The sequence below is a fragment of the Oncorhynchus gorbuscha genome, linkage group LG02 (genome assembly GCF_021184085.1).
Source record: "Oncorhynchus gorbuscha isolate QuinsamMale2020 ecotype Even-year linkage group LG02, OgorEven_v1.0, whole genome shotgun sequence".
In the NCBI taxonomy this organism is placed as follows: Eukaryota; Metazoa; Chordata; class Actinopteri; order Salmoniformes; family Salmonidae; genus Oncorhynchus; species Oncorhynchus gorbuscha.
In genome coordinates, this window is record NC_060174.1 from 2,620,618 (window position 1) to 2,648,417 (window position 27,800).

At 45.4% G+C, this 27,800-nt stretch overlaps 2 protein-coding genes across 3 annotated transcripts in view; one reads left to right on the forward strand and one right to left on the reverse strand.

Moving 5' to 3' along the window:
- The window catches only part of nme7 (NME/NM23 family member 7), a 119,478-nt gene extending 110,347 nt beyond the window's left edge, over nucleotides 1-9,131 (forward strand). For both annotated transcript variants that reach the window (XM_046299640.1, XM_046299641.1), the window contains one exon: nucleotides 9,025-9,131. In XM_046299640.1, coding sequence (XP_046155596.1) covers nucleotides 9,025-9,057 — 33 coding nt within the window. In that variant the 3' untranslated portion in view covers nucleotides 9,058-9,131. The remainder of the gene's footprint in view (nucleotides 1-9,024) is intronic.
- A 3,349-nt stretch (nucleotides 9,132-12,480) lies between these two features.
- The window catches only part of atp1b1a (ATPase Na+/K+ transporting subunit beta 1a), a 30,838-nt gene continuing 15,518 nt past the window's right edge, over nucleotides 12,481-27,800 (reverse strand). Inside the window, exons 2-6 of the mRNA XM_046299645.1 lie at nucleotides 26,896-27,024; nucleotides 17,548-17,703; nucleotides 15,180-15,370; nucleotides 13,219-13,302; nucleotides 12,481-12,912 (exon numbers count right to left, since the gene is read on the reverse strand). Of these exons, the coding sequence (XP_046155601.1) occupies nucleotides 12,652-12,912; nucleotides 13,219-13,302; nucleotides 15,180-15,370; nucleotides 17,548-17,703; nucleotides 26,896-27,024 (821 nt within the window). The 3' untranslated portion in view covers nucleotides 12,481-12,651. The remainder of the gene's footprint in view (nucleotides 12,913-13,218; nucleotides 13,303-15,179; nucleotides 15,371-17,547; nucleotides 17,704-26,895; nucleotides 27,025-27,800) is intronic.

The window sequence follows — 27,800 nt, forward strand, 5'->3', positions numbered from 1 at the left end:
ACGAGGATCGGATGTTGTCGACCTTCTTTTCAAAATGGTTGACGAAGTCATCTGCAGAGAGGGAGGAGGGGGAGGGGATTCAGGAGGGAGGAGAAGGTGGCAAAGAGCTTCCTACGGTTAGAGGCAGATGCTTGGAATTTAGAGTGGTAGAAAATGGCTTTAGCAGCAGAGACAGAGGAGGAAAATGTAGAGAGGAGGGAGTGAAAGGATGCCAGGTCCGCAGGAAGGCGAGTTTTCCTCCATTTCCGCTCGGCTGCCCGGAGCCCTGTTCTGTGAGCTCGCAATGAGTCGTCGAGCCACGGGGCGGGAGGGGAGGACCGAGCCGGCCTGGAGGATAGGGGACATAGAGAGTCAAAGGATGCAGAAAGGGAGGAGAGGAGGGTTGAGGAGGCAGAATCAGGAGATAGGTTGGAGAAGGTTTGAGCAGAGGGAAGAGATGATAGGATGGAAGAGGAGAGAGTAGCGGGGGAGAGAGAGTGAAGGTTGGGACGGCGCGATACCATCCGAGTAGGGGCAGTGTGGGAGGTGTTGGATGAGAGCGAGAGGGAATCGGATACAAGGTAGTGCTCGGAGACTTGGAGGGGAGTTGCAATGAGGTTAGTGGAAGAACAGCATCTAGTAAAGATGAGGTCGAGCGTATTGCCTGCCTTGTGAGTAGGGGGGGAAGGTGAGAGGGTGAGGTCAAAAGAGGAGAGGAGTGGAAAGAAGGAGGCAGAGAGGAATGAGTCAAAGGTAGATGTGGGGAGGTTAAAGTCGCCCAGCACTGTGAGAGGTGAGCCGTCCTCAGGAAAGGAGCTTATCAAGGCATCAAGCTCATTGATGAACTTTCCGAGGGGACCTGGAGGGCGATAAATGATAAGGATGTTAAGCTTGAAAGGGCTGGTAACTGTGACAGCATGGAATTCAAAGGAGGCGATAGACAGATGGGTAAGGGGAGAAAGAGAGAATGACCACTTGGGAGAGATGAGGATCCCGGTGCCACCACCCCACCCCGCTGACCAGAAGCTCTCGGGGTGTGCGAGAACACGTGGGCGGACGAAGAGAGAGCAGTAGGAGTAGCAGTGTTGTCTGTGGTGATCCATGTTTCCGTCAGTGCCAAGAAGTCGAGGGACTGGAGGGAGGCATAGGCTGAGATGAACTCTGCCTTGTTGGCCGCAGATCGGCAGTTCCAGAGGCTACCGGAGGCCTGGAACTCCACGTGGGTCGTGCGCGCTGGGACCACCAGATTAGGGCGACTTTAACTATAGCACTATGTCAGACAGGACTATAGCAGTAGTCCTGTCTACTGCTGTAGTCCTGTCTAACATAGTGCTGTAGTCCTGTCTAACATAGTGCTATAGTCCTGTCTACTGCTATAGTCCTGTCTAACATAGTGCTATAGTCCTGTCTACTGCTATAGTCCTGTCTAACATAGTGCTATAGTCCTGTCTACTGCTATAGTCCTGTCTAACATAGTGCTATAGTCCTGTCTACTGCTATAGTCCTGTCTAACATACTGCTATAGTCCTGTCTACTGCTATAGTCCTGTCTAACATAGTGCTATAGTCCTGTCTACTGCTATAGTCCTGTCTAACATAGTGCTATAGTCCTGTCTAACATAGTGCTATAGTCCTGTCTGACATAGTGCTATAGTCCTGTCTACTGCTATAGTCCTGTCTAACATAGTGCTATAGTCATGTCTACTGCTACAGTCCTGTCTACTGCTATAGTCTTGTCTAACATAGTGCTATAGTCCTGTCTAACATAGTGCTATAGTCCTGTCTAACATAGTGCTATAGTCCTGTCTACGGCTATAGTCTTGTCTAACATAGTGCTATAGTCCTGTCTAACATAGTGCTATAGTCCTGTCTAACATAGTGCTATAGTCCTGTCTAACATAGTGCTCTAGTCCTGTCTAACATAGTGCTATAGTCCTGTCTACTGCTATAGTCCTGTCTACTGCTATAGTCCTGTCTACTGCTATAGTCCTGTCTCTATTGCTATAGTCCTGTCTAACATAGTGCTATAGTCCTGTCTACTGCTATAGTCCTGTCTACATAGTGCTATAGTCCTGTCTACTGCTATAGTCCTGTCTAACAACATAGTCCTGTCTACTCTATAACATAGTGCTATAGTCCTGTCTACTGCTATAGTCCTGTCTAACATAGTGCTATAGTCCTGTCTACTGCTATAGTCCTGTCTACATACAGTCCTGTCTACTGCTATAGTCCTGTCTAACATACTGCTATAGTCCTGTCTACTGCTATAGTCCTGTCTAACATAGTGCTATAGTCCTGTCTATTGCTATAGTCCTGTCTAACATAGTGCTATAGTCCTGTCTATTGCTATAGTCCTGTCTAACATAGTGCTATAGTCCTGTCTAACATATTTCTATAGGCTTTACACGCAGACTTAGTCCCTCCCCCTGTCACTCAAGGAGCGCATTTGATGTTGCTTGACCACGAGACACTTGGGATCAGTCTGCATGGTCACTGCAGCACATGAAGACACTTGGATCAGTCTGCATGGTCACTGCAGCACATGGAAACACTTGGGTCAGTCTGCATGGTCACTGCAGCACATGGAGACACTTGGGTTCAGTCTGCATGGTCACTGCAGCACATGGAGACACTTGGATCAGTCTGCATGGTCACTGCAGCACATGGAAACACTTGGGTCAGTCTGCATGGTCACTGCAGCACATGGAGACACTTGGGTTCAGTCTGCATGGTCACTGCAGCACATGGAGACACTTGGATCAGTCTGCATGGTCACTGCAGCAGCACATGGAGACACTTGGATCAGTCTGCATGGTCACTGCAGCACATGGAGTCACTTGGATCAGTCTGCATGGTCACTGCAGCACATGGAGACACTTGGGTTCAGTCTGCATGGTCACTGCAGCACATGGAGACATGGAGACACTTGGATCAGTCTGCATGGTCAATGCAGCACATGGAGTCACTTGGATCAGTCTGCATGGTCACTGCAGCACATGGAGTCACTTGGATCAGTCTGCATGGTCACTGCAGCACATGGAGTCACTTGGGTTCAGTCTGCATGGTGACTGCAGCACATGGAGACACTTGGATCAGTCTGCATGGTCACTGCAGCACATGGAGTCACTTGGATCAGTCTGCATGGTCACTGCAGCACATGGAGACACTTGGATCAGTCTGCATGGTCACTGCAGCACATGGAGTCACTTGGGTTCAGTCTGCATGGTCACTGCAGCACATGGAGTCACTTGGGTTCAGTCTGCATGGTCACTGCAGCACATGGAGTCACTTGGATCAGTCTGCATGGTCACTGCAGCACATGCAACAATGACAACGATATTGTTTCCACTTTGATCTGAATATAAATCCACAAGCATTCTATAATTACAATATTAGCTTGTGTTTCTTACGTCTGCAAACTGCTAGCTTGTATTTTCATAGCAAGTTATGCTAAATCGTGTTAGCTACTAATGCTAACTAGCTAATAAAAGTACTGAGACAGAGCAAAAGTGGCTCGCTAGTACAGCCTGTTACCAGTACTGGTGGAGGCCCAAATCAGCATGTTGTTTGTGCAACAGTATCTTCTAAATCAAAGAGGAATAGACAAAGAATGAACATGTTGGCTATATGAATAAAGATTTAATGTAGCCAAAGATTATAGGGTCCCCCTAGGAAACACTGAACATCACTTTGGTTCCTACCCTGTCACAATAACTCTGTCCATGGCATTTTCATTCGTTGTTATGTCAAACAATGTATTCATATTCTAACTAGAATTATAATAAACATTCTATTGCCATGATTCCAAAAGTTCACCCAGGTGTTTTAATCTAAATCGCAATTGCAACATTTGGTTAAAAAGGCCTTAGTATTTTTTGTTCATATCGTGGCAGTGTGGAAATTATCTCAAATGACTGCAGGAAATGCAGAAATGGATGGAAATGCAGGAAATAATTTGAGGTTGAAGTTGAATTGAACAGTATAAACCAATCAGAATAGAGAAAGACCCATTGAAAATCACTTAGAATATATGTGTTGCCACCCTCGGGTCACACACTACTCATAAAGCAAAAACATCAAATTATATGATATTTTGGCCATATCGTCCAGCCCTCACTTCCTGTATCTAAAGGTAGAACTCTGACTACCCAGCATGCCCAGAGAGCAAGTAAAGTGCACCTACCGCTGGCCAATCAGATAGCTCAGATCACCGTGTCCTTGAACCATAAATTGTAAATAGAAACCTTGAGACGTCGTTACTGAGAGATTTCACAACTTTTAAAACCGTGTTATAGAGACTCAAGGAATACAACAAAGCACTGCTGTTTGAGTTGTTACTCATTGCTGTCAACACGTTGTTACTCAACACGTTGTTACTCAGTGCTGTCAACACGTTGTTACTCAACACGTTGTTACTCAGTGCTGTCAACACGTTGTTACTCAACACGTTGTTACTCAGTGCTGTCAACACGTTGTTACTCAGTGCTGTCAACACGTTGTTACTCAACACGTTGTTACTCAGTGCTGTCAACACGTTGTTACTCAGTGCTGTCAACATGTTGTTACTCAACACGTTGTTACTCATCGCGTTGTTACTCAACACGTTGTTACTCAACACGTTGTTACTCAGTGCTGTCATCACGTTGTTACTCAACACGTTGTTACTCAACACGTTGTTACTCAGTGCTGTCATCACGTTGTTACTCAACACGTTGTTACTCAACACGTTGTTACTCAGTGCTGTCAACACGTTGTTACTCAACACGTTGTTACTCGTGCTGTCAACACGTTGTTACTCAACACGTTGTTACTCAGTGCTGTCAACACGTTGTTACTCATCACGTTGTTACTCAGTGCTGTCAACACGTTGTTACTCATCAAGTTGTTACTCAGTGCTGTCATCACGTTGTTACTCAACACATTGTTACTCATCACGTTGTTACTCAGTGCTGTCAACACGTTGTTACTCATCACGTTGTTACTCAGTGCTGTCAACACGTTGTTACTCAGTGCTGTCAACACGTTGTTACTCATCAAGTTGTTACTCAGTGTTGTCAACACATTGTTACTCATCACGTTGTTACTCAGTGCTGTCAACACATTGTTACTCAACACGTTGTTACTCAACACGTTGTTACTCAACACGTTGTTACTCATCAAGTTGTTACTCAGTGCTGTCAACACGTTGTTACTCAACACGTTGTTACTCAACACGTTGTTACTCAACACGTTGTTACTTATCACTGTCAACATGTTGTTACTCAGCACGTTGTTACTCAACACGTTGTTACTTATCACTGTCAACACGTTGTTACTCAGAGCTGTCAACACGTTGTTACTCAGCACGATGTTACTTATCACTGTCAACGTGTTGTTACTCAGCACGTTGTTACTCAACACGTTGTTACTTATCACTGTCAACATGTTGTTACTCAGAGCTGTCAACACGTTGTTACTCAGCACGTTGTTACTCAACACATTGTTACTCAGCGCTGTCAACACGTTGTTACTCAACACATTGTTACTCGGAGCTGTCAACACGTTGTTACTCAGCACGTTGTTACTCAGAGCTGTCAACACGTTGTTACTCAGCACGTTGTTACTCAACACGTTGTTACTCAGAGCTGTCAACATGTTGTTACTCAACACTGTCAACATGTTGTTACTCAACACTGTCAACACGTTGTTACTCAACACTGTCAGCACATTGTTACTCAGAGCTGTCAACATGTTGTTACTCATCACGTTGTTACTCAACACATTGTTACTCAGAGCTGTCAACACGTTGTTACTCAGTGCTGTCAACACCTTGTTACTCAGTGCTGTCAACATGTTGTTACTCAGTGCTGTCAGCACCTTGTTACTCAGTGCTGTCAACATGTTGTTACTCAACACGTTGTTACTCAGCGCTGTCAACATGTTGTTACGTTGTTACTCAACACATTGTTACTCGGAGCTGTCAACACGTTGTTACTCAGCACGTTGTTACTCAGCACATTGTTACTCAGAGCTGTCAACACGTTGTTACTCAGCACGTTGTTACTCAACACATTGTTACTCAGTGCTGTCAACACGTTGTTACTCAGCACGTTGTTACTCAACATGTTGTTACTTATCACTGTCAACACGTTGTTACTCAGAGCTGTCAACACGTTGTTACTCAGCACGTTGTTACTCAACACGTTGTTACTCAACACGTTGTTACTTATCAATGTCAACATGTTGTTACTTAGCACGTTGTTACTCAACACGTTGTTACTTATCACTGTCAACACGTTGTTACTCAGAGCTGTCAACACGTTGTTACTCAGCACGTTGTTACTCAGAGCTGTCAACACGTTGTTACTCAGCACGTTGTTACTCAACACATTGTTACTCAGCGCTGTCAACACGTTGTTACTCAGCACGTTGTTACTCAACACATTGTTACTCAGCGCTGTCAACACGTTGTTACTCAACACATTGTTACTCAGAGCTGTCAACACGTTGTTACTCAGCACGTTGTTACTCAACACGTTGTTATTCAGCGCTGTCAACATGTTGTTACTCAGAGCTGTCAACATGTTGTTACTCAGAGCTGTCAACATGTTGTTACTCAACACTGTCAACACGTTGTTACTCAACACTGTCAGCACGTTGTTACTCAGAGCTGTCAACATGTTGTTACTCATCACGTTGTTACTCAACACATTGTTACTCAGAGCTGTCAACACGTTGTTATTCAGTGCTGTCAACACCTTGTTACTCAGTGCTGTCAACATGTTGTTACTCAGTGCTGTCAGTACCTTGTTACTCAGTGCTGTCAACATGTTGTTACTCATCACGTTGTTACTCAGCACGTTGTTACTCAACACATTGTTACTCAGTGCTGTCAACATGTTGTTACTCAGTGCTGTCAACACGTTACTCAACACGTTGTTACTCAGCACGTTGTTACTCAACACATTGTTACTCAGTGCTGTCAACACGTTGTTACTCAGCGCTGTCAACATGTTGTTACTCAGCACGTTGTTACTCAACACATTGTTACTCGGAGCTGTCAACACGTTGTTACTCAGCACGTTGTTACTCAGCACATTGTTACTCAACACATTGTTACTCAGTGCTGTCAACACGTTGTTACTCAGCACGTTGTTACTCAACACGTTGTTACTTATCACTGTCAACACGTTGTTACTCAGAGCTGTCAACACGTTGTTACTCAGCACGTTGTTACTCAACACGTTGTTACTCAACACGTTGTTACTTATCACTGTCAACATGTTGTTACTTAGCACGTTGTTACTCAACACGTTGTTACTTATCACTGTCAACACGTTGTTACACAGAGCTGTCAACACGTTGTTACTCAGCACGTTGTTACTCAGCACGTTGTTACTCAACACATTGTTACTCAGTGCTGTCAACACGTTGTTACTCAACACATTGTTACTCGGAGCTGTCAACACGTTGTTACTCAGCACGTTGTTACTCAGCACATTGTTACTCAGAGCTGTCAACACGTTGTTACTCAGCATGTTGTTACTCAGAGCTGTCAACACGTTGTTACTCAGCACGTTGTTACTCAACACGTTGTTACTCAGAGCTGTCAACACGTTGTTACTCAGCACGTTGTTACTCAACACATTGTTACTCAGCACTGTCAACACGTTGTTACTCAGCACGTTGTTACTCAGCGCTGTCAACATGTTGTTACTCAGTGCTGTCAACACGTTGTTACTCAACACGTTGTTACTCAGCGCTGTCAACATGTTGTTACTCAGCACGTTGTTACTCAACACATTGTTACTCGGAGCTGTCAACACGTTGTTACTCAGCACATTGTTACTCAGAGCTGTCAACACGTTGTTACTCAGCACGTTGTTACTCAACACATTGTTACTCAGTGCTGTCAACACGTTGTTACTCAGCACGTTGTTACTCAACACGTTGTTATTCAGCGCTGTCAACATGTTGTTACTCAGAGCTGTCAACATGTTGTTACTCAACACTGTCAACACGTTGTTACTCAACACTGTCAGCACGTTGTTACTCAGAGCTGTCAACATATATCACGTTGTTACTCAACACATTGTTACTCAGAGCTGTCAACACGTTGTTACTCAGTGCTGTCAACACCTTGTTACTCAGTGCTGTCAACACATTGTTATTCAGTGCTGTCAACACCTTGTTACTCAGTGCTGTCAACATGTTGTTACTCAACACGTTGTTACTCATCACGTTGTTACTCAGCGCTGTCAACACGTTGTTACTCATCACGTTGTTACTCATCACGTTGTTACTCAGTGCTGTCATCACGTTGTTACTCAACACGTTGTTACTCAACACGTTGTTACTCATCACGTTGTTACTCAGTGCTGTCAACACGTTGTTACTCATCACGTTGTTACTCATCACGTTGTTACTCAGTGCTGTCAACACGTTGTTACTCATCACGTTGTTACTCATCACGTTGTTACTCAGCGCTGTCAACACGTTGTTACTCAGCGCTGTCAACACGTTGTTACTCATCACGTTGTTACTCATCACGTTGTTACTCATCACGTTGTTACTCATCACGTTGTTACTCAGTGCTGTTACTCAGTGCTGTCAACACTTTGTTACTCAACACGTTGTTACTCATCACGTTGTTACTCAGTGCTGTCAGCACGTTGTTACTCAGCGCTGTCAACACGTTGTTACTCAGTGCTGTCAACACGTTGTTACTCAGCGCTGTCAACACGTTGTTACTCAGCGCTGTCAACACGTTGTTACTCAGCGCTGTCAACACGTTGTTACTCAGCGCTGTCAACACGTTGTTACTCAGTGCTGTCAACACGTTGTTACTCATCACGTTGTTACTCAACACGTTGTTACTCAGTGCTGTCAACACTTTCATAAGCCATGAAATGCACGTTCTCCCTACTTCTTACTACTACTATTCTACTATAACACAACCTAAGCATATGCTGCCTCGGATAGGCCACATAATTTAAAAAAGCTATCAATGTAATATTTTAGTTACAGTAAGCCTGAGATTCATAATTGTTCATTTCCCTTTCAACAGATCCAATATTTCTTCAAGATTTTGGATGGATGAAGATTATTACACAAATACACATTCCATTTCTATGAGTATGTATTTAAATAAAAGAGACATTGACCACGGGATAATTTCTCCATTTATTTGTCTTTAAGGTCTTACCCAGATGGACTCCTGACGAGTGTCCGCATGTTCAACATTGATCACTTTTACACCAACAAAACCTCCTATTACACAGGGTACTGCATTGCTTCTGATATTCTAACTTTTAAACCAGCGACTTTGGTATCGGATCCATACATTACACTTTTTCTTGCGGAAAACAAAAATTGTACAACTGCATAAATATAAAACTCTTCCACCATGAAAATGACTAACATTCATTAGAAAGTTGCACCACGTCATGTGATGTCTCCAGCAAATAAAAGGGTTGGTTTTAAAAACACAGAGTTGCTGTCAGTGTTTCCATGGAGGAGGAAGGAAGATAGTCTTCCCTGCCTGCTGCAGGACACAGAACACTGCTCTAGACTACATGGGGGAGGAGGAGGAGGAGAAGCATTGAACATAGAGGAGAGAAGCATTGAACAAAGAGGAGAGAAGCATTGAACAGAGAGGAGAGAAGCATTGAACAGAGAGGAGAGAAGCATTGAACATAAGGAGGAGGAGAAGCATTGAATACAGAGGAGGATAAGCATTGAACATAGAGAGGAGGAAAAGAAGCATTGAACATGGAGGAGGAGGAGAAGCATTGAACAGAGAGAGGAGGAGAAGCATTGAACAGAGAGAGGAGGAGGAGAAGCATTGAACAGAGAGAGGAGGAGAAGCATTGAACAGAGAGAGGAGGAGGAGAAGCATTGAACAGAGAGAGGAGGAGAAGCATTGAACAGAGAGAGGAGGAGGAGAAGCATTGAACATAGAGAGAGGAGGAGGAGAAGCATTGAACATAGAGGAGAAGCATTGAACATAGAGGAGAGAAGCATTGAACATAGAGGAGGAGGAGAAGCATTGAACAGAGAGAGGAGGAGAAGCATTGAACATAGAGGAGGAGGAGGAGAAGCATTGAACATAGAGAGAGGAGGAGGAGAAGCATTGAACATAGAGGAGAAGCATTGAACATAGAGGAGAGAAGCATTGAACATAGAGAGGAGGAGGAGGAGCATTGAACATAGAGAGGAGGAGGAGGAGCATTGAACATAGAGAGGAGAAGCATTGAACATAGAGAGGAGGAGGAGAAGCATTGAACATAGAGGAGAAGCATTGAACATAGAGGAGGAGGAGAAGCATTGAACAGAGAGAGGAGGAGAAGCATTGAACAGAGAGAGGAGGAGAAGCATTGAACAGAGAGAGAGAGGAGAAGCATTGAACAGAGAGAGGAGGAGGAGAAGCATTGAACATAGAGAGGAGGAGGAGAAGCATTGAACATAGAGGAGGAGGAGAAGCATTGAACATAGAAGAGGAGGAGAAGCATTGAACATAGAAAGGAGGCGGAGGAGGAGAAGCATTGAACATGGAGGGAGAAGAAGCATTGAACATAGAGGGAGAAGAAGCATTGAACATAGAGGGAGAAGAAGCATTAAACATAGAGAGAGGAGGAGAAGAAGCATTGAACATAGAGAGAGGAGGAGAAGAAGCATTGAACATAGAGAGAGGAGGAGGAGAAGCATTGAACATAGAGAGAGGATGAGGAGGAGAAGCATTGAACATAGAAAGGAGGAGGAGGAGGAGAAGCATTGAACATAGAGAGGAGGGGGAGAAGCATTGAAAATAGAGAGGAGGGGGAGAAGCATTGAAAATAGAGGAGGGGGAGAAACATTGAACATAGAGAGGAGGAGGAGAAGCATTGAACATAGAGGAGGAGGAGAAGCATTGAACATAGAAAGGAGGCGGAGGAGGAGAAGCATTGAACATAGAGGGAGAAGAAGCATTGAACATAGAGGGAGAAGAAGCATTGAACATAGAGGGAGAAGAAGCATTGAACATAGAGGGAGAAGAAGCATTGAACATAGAGAGAGGAGGAGAAGAAGCATTGAACATAGAGAGAGGAGGAGAAGCATTGAAAATAGAGAGGAGGGGGAGAAGCATTGAACATAGAAAGGAGGAGGAGAAGCATTGAACATAGAGAGGAGGAGGAGAAGCATTGAACAGAGAGAGGAGAAGCATTGAACAGAGAGAGGAGGGGGAGAAGCATTGAAAATAGTGAGGAGGGGGAGAAGCATTGAACATAGAGAGGAGGAGGAGAAGCATTGAACATAGAGAGGAGGAGGAGGAGAAGCATTGAACAGAGAGAGGAGAAGCATTGAACAGAGAGAGGAGAAGCATTGAACATAGAGGAGGAGGAGGAGAAGCATTGAACATAGAGAGGAGGAGGAGAAGCATTGAACATAGAGAGGAGGAGGAGGAGAAGCATTGAACATAGAGAGGAGGAGGAGAAGCATTGAACATAGAGAGGAGGAGGAGAAGCATTGAACATAGAGAGGAGGAGGAGGAGAAGCATTGAACATAGAGAGGAGGAGGAGAAGCATTGAACAGAGAGAGGAGGAGGAGGAGAAGCATTGAACATAGAGAGAGGAGGAGGAGAAGCATTGAACAGAGAGGAGGCAGAGGAGAAGCATTGAACATAGAGAGGAGGAGGAGGAGAAGCATTGAACATAGAGAGAGAGGAAAAGCATTGAACAGAGAGAGGAGGAGGAGAAGCATTGAACATAGAGAGAGGAGAAGCATTGAACATAGGAGGAGAAGCATTGAACATAGAGAGAGGAGAAGCATTGAACATAGAGGAGGAGAAGCATTGAACATAGAGAGAGGAGGAGAAGCATTGAACATAGAGAGGAGGAGGAGAAGCATTGAACATAGAGAGAGGAGGAGAAGCATTGAACATAGAGAGGAGGAGGAGAAGCATTGAACATAGAGAGAGGAGTATCAAACAAGACATTTCATTAAACCCTCTGTCCCATATTAAAGTTGATGCAAAAAGAAAAAGAGTAATGTAGAAATATTGTCCCACAATCAAGTCAAAAAGACACAGGAAAATCATTCCAGGGAGTGCATCCGTTTACTGACAGACTTGGAGATCAGAGCGTACCATGCCAGTATTTTCAGTTAGTAAGAGCACATTAACACATATCCACACACTCACATTAAAACACAAACACACCTTGGACCACTAAAGCTTACTGACATAAGACAACAGAAATTACAACATGGCTTGGAAAGGACCACTGTATGCCACTACTGTACTGGACACTCCAAACATATATATAGAAACCACGTTAGGCAGAATACTTAAGGGGACAGACAGAAACACTGCTCGCTACATATCAGTAGTGGAATTGCAATTTACAGTAAGAGATGAACATGTCCCATGACTCAGGGACTTGTCATTTACAGTAGAATAAATATGTTGCTTAGTGCTACTCTTCCTGTAAAGTACATTCTAACTCTAGACATTATGCAGAAAAGCCAGTGTAGTGTACATTCTAACCCTAGACATTATGCAGAAAAGCCAGTGTGATGTACACAGATTGACTCTAGGTCCCGTATATTATGAAAGTTTGTTCCAAGACTAGTCGTGTTTTTTAATATAACTAATTTTTTTTTTTCTAAATCATCTTGTTTTGAAATGTGGGAGGATAACAGTGTGTTTTTCTGAGGTCATGAATTGGTGATGGTGAACTTAACATCAAATCGTCCTTGGTAGCGATCTTTCTCGCTGTAGTCAATGTTCGCTCCGTACACTTTGCACTCAAGACGCAGCTCCTCGTTGAAGGTGAGGTTGGTAAACTGGATGGCCACCAGAGGCTGTAGGTAATCGGGGTGCAGCAGCTTGCCATAGTAAGGGTAGTACTGGAGGGGGAACCCCATGCCCATGCCGTAGTACTTGATCTCACCAATCTTGCTAGCATCCTCCTCTCTCTGTGGAGAATGACATCACAGTGTTGGATCTTTTTCCTAAGGTATAAACTAGTTCTATATTACAATTGAATATAGCCTAAATCTAGCAGGACTAAAAAGCACATGCAGAGAACAAGCATAGCATTTATCCCTGACAGCGTGATGTAAGGGAACAACAAGTTCATTGTATGGTTGTATCAGAAATGGCACCCTTTTGACCAGAACCCTATTGGCCCTGGTCAAAATGACAGTGCACTATATAGGGGAAAGGGTGCCATTTTGGATGTCGTCTATATGATATGCTTCCCAGTCCCGTGCGAGGCGTACCTTGTTCTGACAGTGGATGGGGATAACGTTGGTCTGGACTCTGCTCTGGCCGGCTTCGGGGACGGAGGCATTGTTGGTTGGAGGCTGAAACAAAACCCAGACAGCCCAAACATTATCACCATAACCTAACCCTGACAGACCAACAGCATTATCGTATTAACCTAACCCTGACAGACCAATCGGCATTATCGTATTAACCTAACCCTGACAGACCAATCAGCATTATTGTATTAACCTACCCCTGACAGACCAATCAGCATTATCGTATTAACCTAACCCTGACAGACCAATCGGCATTATCGTATTAACCTAACCCTGACAGACCAATCGGCATTATCGTATTAACCTAACCCAGACAGACCCAACAGCATTATTGTATTAGCCTAACCCAGACAGACCCAACGGCATTATAGTATTAGCCTAACCCAGACAGACCCAACAGCATTATTGTATTAGCCTAACCCAGACAGACCCAACAGCATTATTGTATTAGCCTAACCCAGACCAATAAGCACTGTTGTCATTATCAGGTTATCACCCTGAACCTGTTTCTGTGAAGTGTCCCTCAGTGTTAACTTCTATCGCCACACAGTTAAGACTACAGGAAGTGGTCATGGTCTGGTGATACAGGCTGTGTTTCAGGCCTGGAGGGTCTGGTGATACAGGCTGTGTTTCAGGTCTGGAGGGTCTGGTGATACAGGCTGTGTTTCAGGTCTGGAGGGTCTGGTGATACCAGGCTGTGTTTCAGGTCTGGAGGGTCTGGTGATACCAGGCTGTGTTTCAGGTCTGGAGGGTCTGGTGATACCAGGCTGTGTTTCAGGTCTGGAGGGTCTGTTGATACAGACTGTGTTTCAGGTCTGGAGGGTCTGTTGATACAGACTGTGTTTCAGGTCTGGAGATACAGGCTGTGTTTCAGGTCTGGAGATACAGGCTGTGTTTCAGGTCTGGAGATACAGGCTGTGTTTCAGGTCTGGAGATACAGGCTGTGTTTCAGGTCTGGAGATACAGGCTGTGTTTCAGGTCTGTTGATACAGGCTGTGTTTCAGGTCTGGAGGGTCTGGTGATACAGGCTGTGTTTCAGGTCTGGAGGGTCTGGTGATACAGGCTGTGTTTCAGGTCTGGAGATACAGGCTGTGTTTCAGGTCTGGAGGGTCTGGTGATACAGGCTGTGTTTCAGGTCTGGAGGGTCTGGTGATACAGGCTGTGTTTCAGGCCTGGAGGGTCTGGTGATACAGGCTGTGTTTCAGGTCTGGAGGACCTGTGTTCTGGCACTTTCAGTTTAGCATACACGGAGGCTGAATTGTGTCTACCACAGGAAATTGAAGGAAACCTCAAATAAATCAATAAATAAAAGGTTATTCTGCGTGTGGACCGAAGAGTCTTCCGGGACTGAATGGGATGCGTGATGTTCGAGCAGCAGTAGTTCAGTTTTGGGAGTTTTCCTCACTGGTTATCTAGACGTATCAGGATTGGGCGAAGGCGGTGCTTAAACGGCGGCTTCACCTTGAATGCTTGGTTTGCGCCGACACATAAAGGGGGGAGTGGCTTTGGTTGAGAGTTTCCTTGCGAAGGTAGAGACTTCGTTTTTGGCTGAGAGTTTCCTTGCGAGGGTAGAGACTTCGTTTTTGGCTGAGAGTTTCCTTGCGAGGGTAGAGACTTCGTTTTTGGCTGAGAGTTTCCTTGCGAGGGTAGAGACTTCGTTTTTGGCTGAGAGTTTCCTTGCGAGGGTAGAGACTTCGTTTTTGGCTGAGAGTTTCCTTGCGAGGGTAGAGACTTCGTTTTTGGCTGAGAGTTTCCTTGCGAGGGTAGAGACTTCGTTTTTGCTGGAACTCTCAATATCGAACACGTATGGACCCAGAAGTGAATCACACAGCTGACCAAATTACACAAGACTTGACTTCTACGTTAACCAATCTTAATCAATGGTATAAACTAGATTAGTGTGGGGCAGGTGGACATACTCTTGGTCGGAAGTTGATGATCCTGTTGAGCTTGGCGATCAGACAGGGTTTCCCATCCTTGAAGCCAAAGTTTTCATCGTGACCATCCAGACCAGCACAGGGTCCCAGCCAGGTCCGCTTGAACCTGCAGGCCTTCCTCACTCCAGCGTCACTCTCCAGCTCACCACGGTCCCTGTACGATTCAGGTAAATCTACAGGCACAGAGAGACCAATTAGATCAGTAACCTGAGCAGACAATATAGACCAGTAACTAAACCCTAACAGGGTACATTAATAAACCAGACACAGCAGAACTAAACCGTAACAGGGTACATTAATACACCAGACACAGCAGAACTAAACCCTAACAGGGTACATTAATACATTAATACCCCAGACACAGCATAACTAAACCCTAACAGGGTACATTAATACATTAATACCCCAGACACAGCATAACTAAACCCTAACAGGGTACATAAATAAACCAGACACAGCATAACTAAACCCTAACAGGGTACATAAATAAACCAGACACAGCAGAACTCAACCCTAACAGGGTACATTAATAAACCAGACACAGCAGAACTCAACCCTAACAGGATACATTAATAAACCAGACACAGCATAACTAAACCCTAACAGGTTACATTAATAAACCAGACACAGCAGAACTAAACCCTAACAGGGTACATTAATAAACCAGACACAGCAGAACTAAACCCTAACAGGGTACATAAATACACCAGACACAGCAGAACTAAACCCTAACTAGTCTGTACCAGCGTCTACTAGTCTGTACCAGGGTCTACTAGTCTGTACCAGGGTCTACTATTCTGAACTAGTTTCTACTAGTCTGAACTAGTTTCTACTAGTCTGAACTAGTTTCTACTAGTCTGTACTAGTATCTGCTAGTCTATACTAGTGTCTACTAGTCTGAACTAGTTTCTACTAGTCTGAACTAGTTTCTACTAGTCTGAACTAGTTTCTACTAGTATCTGCTAGTCTATACTAGTGTCTACTAGTCTGAACTAGTTTCTACTAGTCTGTACTAGTGTCTACTAGTCTGAACTAGTTTCTACTAGTCTGAACTAGTTTCTACTAGTCTGAACTAGTGTCTACTGGTCTGAACTAGTTTCTACTAGTCTGAACTAGTGTCTACTAGTCTGAACTAGTGTCTACTAGTCTGTACTAGGGGAACTAGTGTCAGCTAGTCTGTACTAGTGTCAGCTAGTCTGTACTAGTGTCTACTAGTCTGTACTAGTGTCTACTAGTCTGTACTAGTGTCTACTAGTCTGTACTAGTGTCTGCTAGTCTGTACTAGGGTCTACTAGTCTGTACCAGGGTATACTAGTCTGTACTAGGGTCTACTAGTCTGTACTAGTGTCTGCTAGTCTCTAACAGGGTCTGCTAGTCTCTAACAGGGTCTACTAGTCTGTACTAGGGTATATTAGTCTGTACTAGGGTCTACTAGTCTGTACTAGGGTCTACTAGCTGTACTAGTGTCTACTAGTCTGTACTAGTGTCTACTAGTCTGTACTAGTGTCTACTAGTTTCTACTAGTGTCTACTAGTTTCTACTAGTCTGTACTAGTGTCTACTAGTTTCTACTAGTCTGTACTAGTGTCTACTAGTTTCTACTAGTGTCTACTAGTCTGTGCTAGTAGTTTCTACTAGTCTGTACTTGTGTCTACTAGTCTGTACCAGTGTCTACTAGTCTGTACCAGTGTCTACTAGTCTGTACCAGTGTCTACTAGTCTGTACCAGTGTCTACTAGTCTGTACCAGTGTCTACTAGTTTCTACTAGTCTGTACTAGTGTCTACTAGTCTGTACCAGTGTCTACTAGTCTGTACCAGTGTCTACTAGTCTGTACCAGTGTCTACTAGTCTGTACCAGTGTCTACTAGTCTGTACCAGTGTCTACTAGTCTGTACTAGGGTCTACTAGCTGTACTAGTGTCTACTAGTCTGTACTAGTGTCTACTAGTCTGTACTAGTGTCTACTAGTTTCTACTAGTGTCTACTAGTTTCTACTAGTCTGTACTAGTGTCTACTAGTTTCTACTAGTCTGTACTAGTGTCTACTAGTTTCTACTAGTGTCTACTAGTCTGTGCTAGTAGTTTCTACTAGTCTGTACTTGTGTCTACTAATCTGTACCAGTGTCTACTAGTCTGTACCAGTGTCTACTAGTCTGTACCAGTGTCTACTAGTCTGTACCAGTGTCTACTAGTTTCTACTAGTCTGTACTAGTGTCTACTAGTCTGTACCAGTGTCTACTAGTCTGTACCAGTGTCTACTAGTCTGTACCAGTGTCTACTAGTCTGTACCAGTGTCTACTAGTCTGTACCAGTGTCTACTAGTCTGTACTAGTTTCTACTAGTCTGTACTTGCCTCCACATTCTTCGTACTTGTTCTGGTCGGTCTGCTTCTCCTCATCGTACATCTCCAGGAAGTCCTTGATGCTCTTGGTGTATTTCAGATACGTCTCCACATCGTTGACATTGTAAGAGATCTCAAACTTCTCAGAGCGTGGGGTGTGGGATAGACCTGTAGATAGACAACACACTGGGTCAGTATGGATGATAGACCTGTAGATAGACAACACACTGGGTCAGTATGGATGATAGACCTGTAGATAGACAACACACTGGGTCAGTATGGATGATAGACCTGTAGATAGACAACACACTGAACACACTGGGTCAGTATGGATGATAGACCTGTAGATAGACAACACACTGGGTCAGTATGGATGATAGACCTGTAGATAGACAACACACTGGGTCAGTATGGATGATAGACCTGTAGATAGACAACACACTGGGTCAGTATGGATGATAGACCTGTAGATAGACAACACACTGGGTCAGTATGGATGATAGACAACGCACTGGGTCAGTATGGATGATAGACAACACACTGGGTCAGTATGGATGATAGACCTGTAGATAGACAACACACTGGGTCAGTATGGATGATAGACAACGCACTGGGTCAGTATGGATGATAGACAACGCACTGGGTCAGTATGGATGATAGACAACGCACTGGGTCAGTATGGATGATAGACAACGCACTGGGTCAGTATGGATGATAGACAACACACTGGGTCAGTATGGATGATAGACAACACACTGGGTCAGTATGGATGATAGACAACGCACTGGGTCAGTATGGATGATAGACAACGCACTGGGTCAGTATGGATGCTAGACAACACACTGGGTCAGTATGGATGATAGACCTGTAGATAGACAACACACTGGGTCAGTATGGATGATAGACAACATACTGGGTCAGTATGGATGATAGACAACGCACTGGGTCAGTATGGTTCATAGACAACACACTGGGTCAGTATGGATGATAGACAACACACTTGGTCAGTATGGTTCATAGACAACACACTGGGTCAGTATGGTTCATAGACAACACACTGGGTCAGTATGGATGATAGACAACACACTGGGTCAGTATGGATGATAGACAACACACTGGGTCAGTATGGTTCATAGACAACACACTGGGTCAGTATGGATGATAGACAACACACTGGGTCAGTATGGATGATAGACAACACACTGGGTCAGTATGGATGATAGACAACACACTGGGTCAGTATGGATGATAGACAACACACTGGGTCAGTATGGATGATAGACAACACACTGGGTCAGTATGGATGATAGACAACACACTGGGTCAGTATGGATGATAGACAACACACTGGGTCAGTATGGATGATAGACAACACACTGGGTCAGTATGGATGATAGACAACACACTGGGTCAGTATGGATGATAGACAACACACTGGGTCAGTATGGATGATAGACAACACACTGGGTCAGTATGGATGATAGACAACACACTGGGTCAGTATGGATGATAGACAACACACTGGGTCAGTATGGATGATACAGAACACAGATGAGACATGTCAGGAGATTTGTGATTTCCGTCTGTAAGTGAAAAGCTCTTTACAAATTTGACAGACCGGAGTAAAGATCCCAAGATAAAATACTGGTATAACCATAGAATGAGTTGATGAATCAGTCTGAGTTCAGACCTGCTGGCTGGAGAGGACACTTAACAGGATCATAAATGGCCCCTTCAAAGGTCTACTGAAACTGTGACCCTACAAAACACTACATACCAACGTAGCAAACATAGAATCGTGAATTAACTGACTTTCTTTCAGATTAAAATCAACATTCATTTTTAGCGCTAAATGATGGTTAACCATTAATTCCTTTTCGTTTTGGGTTAATGAAATCATAAAACCCCCTTCGGTCTTTAATAGTCCTCTTCAGATGGGAACTCTATGTAAACTGTGGCAGTAGTTTTCCACAGATTGACAGCCCTGGTGCACACTACAGGGTCACAGCTAGGCGTGGCATGAACACACACACAGAGAGGAGAGAGAGACAGAGAGAGAGAGAGAGCGAGAGAGAGAGGGACAGAGCGAGAGAGAGGGACAGAGCGAGAGAGAGGGACAGAGAGAGCGAGAGACCGAGAGAGAGAGCGAGAGAGAGAGAGAGACAGCGAGCGAGAGACAGCGAGAGAGAGGAGAGAGAGAGAGAGAGAGAGAGACAGAGAGACCGAGAGAGAGAGACAGAGACAGAGAGAGAGACAGAGACAGAGACAGAGAGAGAGAGACAGAGCGAGAGAGAGGGACAGAGAGACAGAGAGACAGAGAGACGAGAGAGAGAGAGAGAGAGAGAGAGAGAGAGAGAGAGAGAGAGAGAGAGACAGAGAGAGAGAGAGAGAGAGAGAGAGAGAGAGAGAGAGAGAGAGGAAACATTGTGTTTATTTCACCACGCTCTCTCCTCAACATCCCAATATGAATCCTCATTCAGTGTCTATTGCGTAAGAACTCAATGAAAACCAACCGTCACGTCTTAAAGCTTAATGCTACTCAAAACATACGTCATATGTTATGGGGAGTCACATGTTCAACACAGTCAAGTTGATTTTACTTCCAGTCACGGCTTGTGTAAGTCTCCATCCCCCATCCCTACCCCCTCCCTACTCACCCCACCCCACCACCCACCCCCTCCCTACTCACCCCACCCCACCACCCACCCCCCTCCCTACTCACCCCACCCCACCCCACCCACCCCCACCACCCACCCCCTCCCTACTCACCCCCCCACCCCACCACCCACCCCCCTCCCTACTCACCCCACCCCCACCACCCCCCACCCACCCCCCTCCCTACTCACCCCACCCCACCACCCACCCCCCCTCCCTACTCACCCCACCCCACCCCACCCCCACCCACCCCCCTCCCTACTCACCCCACCACCCACCCCCCCTCCCTACTCACCCCACCACCCCCACCCCCCCCCACTCACCCCACCCCACCACCCACCCCCCTCCCTACTCACCCCACCACCCCCCCCCTCCCTACTCACCCCACCCCCCACCCACCCCCCCCCCTACTCACCCCCCTCCCCCACCCCACCCACCCCCCTCCCCTACCTCACCCCCACCACCCACCCCCTCCCTACTCACCACCCACCCCCTCCCTACCCCACCCCACCCACCCCCTCCCTACTCACCCCCCACCACCCACCCCCCCCCGCCCCCCCTACTCACCCCACCCCACCACCCCCCCCCTCCCTACTCACCCCACCACCCACCCCCCTCCCTACTCACCCCACCCCACCACCCACCCCCCTCCCCTACCCCACCCCACCCCCACCCCACCACCCACCCCCCTCCCTACTCACCCCACCACCCACCCCCCCTCCCTACTCACCCCACCCCACTACCCCCCACCCACCCCCCCCTACTCACCCCACCCCACCACCCACCCCCTCCACCCTCACCCCACCCCCCACCCCTACTCACCCCCACCCCCCCTCCCTACTCACCCCACCCTACTCACCCCACCACCCACCCCCTCCCTACTCACCCCACCCCACCACCCACCCCCTCCCTACTCACCCCACCCCCCACCCCCCCCTCCCTACTCACCCCACCACCCACCCCCTCCCTACTCACCCCACCCCACCACCCACCCCCTCCCTACTCACCCCACCACCCACCCCCCTCCCTACTCACCCCACCCCACCACCCACCCCCTCCCTACTCACCCCACCACCCACCCCCTCCCTACTCACCCCACCACCCCCACCCCACCACCCCCCCCTCCCTACTCACCCCACCACCCACCCCCTCCCTACTCACCCCACCACCCACCCCCCCCTACTCACCCCACCACCCACCCCCCCCCACCCCACCACCCACCCCCTCCCTACTCACCCCACCCCACCACCCACCCCCTCCCACCCCCTCCCTACTCACCCCACCACCCACCCCCCCTCCCTACTCACCCCACCCCACCCCACCCCCTCCCTACTCACCCCACCACCCCACACCTACTCAACCACCAAGCCTCACGTGCTCTTCGCTCACAATGGAAACTTTTATCCTCAGAATGAGAGGCAGGACGTTGGCTCTCTCAACTCTATGTGCCGTCTCCTTCCTTTATGTGGCCACCAATGGAAACTCACTTCAGCTCACGACACTCCACACCTACTCATGTGGTTTCTGCTGCCTCGCGGCGCAGGTCGGCCTTTGACAGCCAACAGCTTTGGAGGGGGAAATGGCCGACAGGCAAACAGGCCAATGTGCACGGAGCCAGTCTTATACAATGGCTGCTAAAAATACCACCTAGATGACAGCATGTGCTGTGCAAACAGGCCTTGGCACAGGCAGGGTAGGTAGGGCTAGGAGAGATGCCCTGGCACAGAGAAAGAGAGAGTAAAAACTATTTTGATAAACTCCCGTATCTATTGGGTGACAATGAAAAGATCAACCAGTGAAGAACAAACACCATTGTAAATACAATCCATATTTATGTTTATTTATTTTCCCTTTTGTACTTTAACTATTTGACATCACTATAACACTGTATATAGACATAATATCACATTTAAAATGTCACCATTTCTTTCAAACATGTGTGTAATGTTTACGGTTCATTTTTAAAATTGTTTCTTCTCACTTTTGTTTTGGCAATGTTAACATGTTTCCCATGCCAATAAAGCCTGAGAGAAACAAGAGGACAGACAGACAGACAGACAGACAGACAGACAGACAGACAGACAGACAGACAGACAGACAGACAGACAGACAGACAGACAGACAGACAGACAGACAGACAGACAGACAGACAGACAGACAGACAGACAGACAGACAGACAGACAGACAGACAGACAGACAGACAGACAGACAGACAGACAGACAGACAGACAGACAGACAGACAGACAGACAGACAGACAGACAGACAGACAGACAGACAGACAGACAGACAGACAGACAGACAGACAGACAGACAGACAGACAGACAGACAGACAGACAGACAGACAGACAGACAGACAGACAGACAGACAGACAGACAGACAGACAGACAGACAGACAGACAGACAGACAGACAGACAGACAGACAGACAGACAGACAGACAGACAGACAGACAGACAGACAGACAGACAGACAGACAGACAGACAGACAGACAGACAGGCTAAGGAAGCAGCAGTAGCTTCTCATACGTACTCCCAGCCAGACTAAGGAAGCAGCAGTAGCTTCTCATACGTACTCCCAGCCAGACTAAGGAAGCAGCAGTAGCTTCTCATACGTACTGCCAGCCAGACTAAGGAAGCAGCAGTAGCTTCTCATACGTACTCCCAGCCAGACTAAGGAAGCAGCAGTAGCTTCTCATACGTACTCCCAGCCAGACTAAGGAAGCAGCAGTAGCTTCTCATATGTACTCCCAGCCAGACTAAGGAAGCAGCAGTAGCTCCTCTGCCAGCCAGACTAAGGAAGCACGTACTCCCAGCCAGACTAAGGAAGCAGCAGTAGCTTCTCATACGTACTCCCAGCCAGACTAAGGAAGCAGCAGTAGCTTCTCATACAACAGGCTGTTTCGACTCTTTCAACGTGCCCTCAAAAGATTACAGAAATCATTTCACAAGGGCTTAAAGGGTTGATTCTCTGCCATTTCCAGGGAATGTACAGATTTAGGATCTTAATTTGATCACCCTGTTGCAGGACAATTTGTAGTGTATTTGAAGTTTAAAAAGTTTGAATAAGTTCATTTTCCCATATAAAAAGATGGAGCAACCCCTACAAAAATGTCCATTAATTATAATCCACATTTCCTGTTGCTGCAGGATTATTTTCCTGCTGTAGCAAACTGGCTCAAATTCAGATCCTACATCTGTACCACATACAGGAGTACAGGCTCAGATGAGCTGCCATGCACACGCAGTGTGTGAAAACCCGATCCCAAAGATGTGTTTATGAACAGACAGGCGGTCGAGTCCCAGTAAAAACTGTGTTTCCCAGAGCTGAAGACTGAGGAGGGAAGCTGGCTGGCTGGCAGGCAGGGAGGCAGGGAGGGAAGGGGGGAGGAAGAGTGAAGGACAAAATGGCTGAAGCTGTCTGAGGTCAGAGGGACCTTCAGTGGGGAGGAGGAGGGGTTCAGGAGCAGGTTTTTACAGAAACCTTGGAAGTGAGACCGTCAACCACATAACAGCAACATAAAGGGGGAAAGTAGCCACAACCCTAATTCACCTGGAAATGTGCGTTATAGATCTGGCGTTCTCATTGAAATCAAGTCTAAGACGCAGTAGATCTGTTCTTTCTGCGCTATTTCTATGCTTCCGATCTTAAGTTTTGTTTATAATCTATTTCACAGTGGTTTAGATGGTACAATGTATTATGGTAGATTCTGATAAAAGCCCATTCAAATATTCTCTTACATATATCTAGGCCTGTGTTTCAAGTTTCAAGATGATTTGTCATACATTATACAGCTACTTACTATGCCTGTGTTTTAATCGTGGTTCCATTTATGTCCGCAGTATAAATGTTCTCTGTAAAACACATTGACTACAGAAGCTATAATCTTTCAATTAGAATGGCATTACATTTTTTTTCGTACCACTGAGCCAACAGAACAACGCAAGCAGTGTCATGATTAAAGATCTGAAGATTTTATACGGCGCAGTGGGAAAGTATTCAGACCCCTTGACCTTTTCCACATTCTGTTACGTTACAGCCTGATTCTAAAACGGATTCAATAAACGTTTTCCTCATCTATCTAGACACAATACCCCATAATGACATCACAATACCCCATAATGACATCACAATACCCCATAATGACATCACAATACCCCATAATGACATCACAATACCCCATAATGACAAAGAGAAAACGGGTGATACATTTTTGCACATTTATTAAAAATACAAAATAGATGCCTTAATTGATATAAGTATTCAGACCCTTTGCTATTGAGCTCAGATGCATCCTGTTTCCATTTATCATCCATGAAGTGTCTACAACTTGATTGGAGTCCACCTGTGGTCAATTCAATTGATTGGACATGATTTGGAAAGGCACACACCGGTCTTTATAAGGTAGCACAGTTGACAGTGCATGTCAGAGCACAAACCAAGCCATGAGGTCGAAGGAATTGTATGTGGAGCTCTGAGACAGGATTGTGAGGCACAGATCTGGGAAAGGGAACCAAAAAGTTTCTTAAATGGAAGAAGTTTGGAACCACCAAGACTCTTCCTAGAGCTGGCCGCCCAGCCAAACTGAGCAATCGGAGAAGGGCCTTGGTCAGGGAGGTGACCAAGAACCCAATGGTCTCTCTGACAGAGGTCCAGAGTTCATGTGTGGAGATGGGAAAACCTTCCAGAAGGACAACCATTTCTGCAGCACTCCACCAATCAGGCCTTTATGGTAGAGTGGCCAGACGGAAGCCACTCCTCAGTAAAAGGCACATGACAGCCCGCTTGGAGTTTTCCTAAAGGCACCTAAAGGACTCTCAGACCATGAGGAACAAGATTCTCTGGTCTGATGAAACCAACATTGAAATATTTGGCCTGAATGCCAAGTGTCACGTCTGTAGGAAACCTGGCACCATCCCTACAGTGAAGCATGGTGGTGGCAGCATCATGCTGTGGGGATGTTTTTCAGAGGCAGGGACTGGGAGACTAGTCAGGATTGAGGGAAAGATGAACGGAGCAAAGTACAGAGAGATCCTTGATGAAAACCTGCTCCAGAGCACTCAGGACCTCAGACTGGGGTGAAGGTTCACCTTCCAACCGGACAACTACCCTAAGCACACAGCCAAGAAAACAAACTAGTGGCTTTGGGACAAGTCTCTGAATGTCCGTGAGTGGCCCAGCCAGAGCCCGGACTTGAACCCGATTGAACATCTCTGGAGAGCCCTGAAAATAGCTGTGCAGCAACGCTCCCTATCCAACCTAACAGAGCTTGAGAGGATCTGCAGAGAAGAATGGAATAAACTCTCCAAATACAGGTGTACCTCCAGTGTCAAGGGGTTTGAATACATTCCGAAGGCGCTGTATAACTGTATAACTCCTCAATCTCTACCACCTCCAGAGCACATCTTATCCCTTCACATCTTATCCCTTCACCCACACTTAATACAATCACAAAGGGATTTTTCATTAAGCAACACAAAGCAGTATAAAGCAGTATAAATCAGTATAAGGGGAGTAGAGCAGTATAAAGCAGTATAAAGCAACATAACAGTATAAAGCAACATAAAACAGTATAAGGGGAGTATAAAGCAACATAAAGCAGTATAAAGCAACATAAAACAGTATAAGGGGAGTATAAAGCAGTATAAAGCAACATAAAACAGTATAAAGCAGTATAAAGCAGTATAAAGCAGTATAAGGGGAGTATAAAGCAGTATAAGGGGAGTATAAAGCAGTATAAGGGGAGTATAAAGCAGTATAAGGGGAGTATAAGGGGAGTATAAAGCAGTATAAAGCAGTATAAAGCAGTATAAGGGGAGTATAAAGCAGTATAAGGGGAGTATAAAGCAGTATAAAGCAGTATAAAGCAGTATAAGGGGAGTATAAAGCAGTATAAGGGGAGTATAAAGCAGTATAAGGGGAGTATAAAGCAGTATAAGGGGAGTATAAAGCAGTATAAGGGGAGTATAAGGGGAGTATAAAGCAGTATAAAGCAGTATAAGGGGAGTATAAGGGGAGTATAAAGCAGTATAAGGGGAGTATAAGGGGAGTATAAAGCAGTATAAGGGGAGTATAAAGCAGTATAAGGGGAGTATAAAGCAGTATAAGGGGAGTATAAAGCAGTATAAGGGAGTATAAAGCAGTATAAGGGGAGTATAAAGCAGTATAAGGGGAGTATAAAGCAGTATAAGGGGAGTATAAAGCAGTATAAGGGGAGTATAAAGCAGTATAAGGGGAGTATAAAGCAGTATAAGGGGAGTATAAAGCAGTATAAGGGGAGTATAAGGGGAGTATAAAGCAGTATAAGGGGAGTATAAAGCAGTATAAGGGGAGTATAAAGCAGTATAAAGCAGTATAAAGCAGTATAAGGGGAGTATAAAGCAGTATAAGGGGAGTATAAAGCAGTATAAGGGGAGTATAAAGCAGTATAAGTATAAGGGAGTATAAAGCAGTATAAGGGGAGTATAAAGCAGTATAAGGGGAGTATAAAGCAGTATAAGGGGAGTATAAAGCAGTATAAGGGGAGTATAAAGCAGTATAAGGGGAGTATAAAGCAGTATAAAGCAGTATAAAGCAGTATAAAGCAGTATAAGGAGAGTATAAAGCAGTATAAGGGGAGTATAAAGCAGTATAAAGCAGTATAAAGCAGTAGAAGCAGTATAAAGCAGTATAAGCAGTATAAGGGGAGTAGAGCAGTCTTTACCTGGTGGGGCGACTCTGTCCTGGTAGGTGGGTTTGTAGTTACTAAGGGTTAGCAGCAGGGCCTGGATGGTCCCAATGAAAATCCCAGCCAAGCATCCATAGAAGATCAGGTAGAACAACAAGATTTTAACTGTGGAGAGAAAGACAGAAAGGGATTGGTTACAAATAGACAGACAGATTAGTAGTAGACGGCATAGTGGTAGGCATGTCCTGTTTTAGCAGATCTAACATGGTGAATGAGTGTCAACAATACTCCTGTATCCCCCATCACTATACAGATTCACCCTGCCAGGTCCCCCTTGAACATGTTGCCTGAATAGATTCTAACTGGAAATTCCAGGGAAACTTCCAACCTCCAGGAAAAACACCTGAGACATTAGCCTGACAGGACGCTGAATGAAAGACATCTGGGGGTTTATTAAAGGGCTGAGTAACTCCAGTGACTAGGAATGTGCTGAGCCATGCATGGTGTGGTGTGGCTGGCTGGAATTCAAATAATAATCTAAATACAATAGAAGTTCAGTTATTGAACCATAGATGATATTTGAGGGTTACAGGGATATATTGGTGATTAATCTAATTCAACATGTCCTCCTTTGTCACCACTAATGAACATGTCTATAAAATCACTTTCGAAATGGCTGAAAAAAAATAAACAATAATATTTGCTGATCTAAACTAAGCCGATGCTGTCATTATAAGTGCTTATGATCCAATATGAGAAGTCATTCAAGTATGTGATTTTATAGACATGTTCATTAGTGGTGACAAAGGAGGACATGTTGAATTAGATTAATCACCAATATATCCCTGTAACCCTCAAATATCATCTATGGTTCAATAACTGAACTTCTATTGTATTTAGATTATTATTTGAATTCCAGCCAGCCACACCACACCATGTGA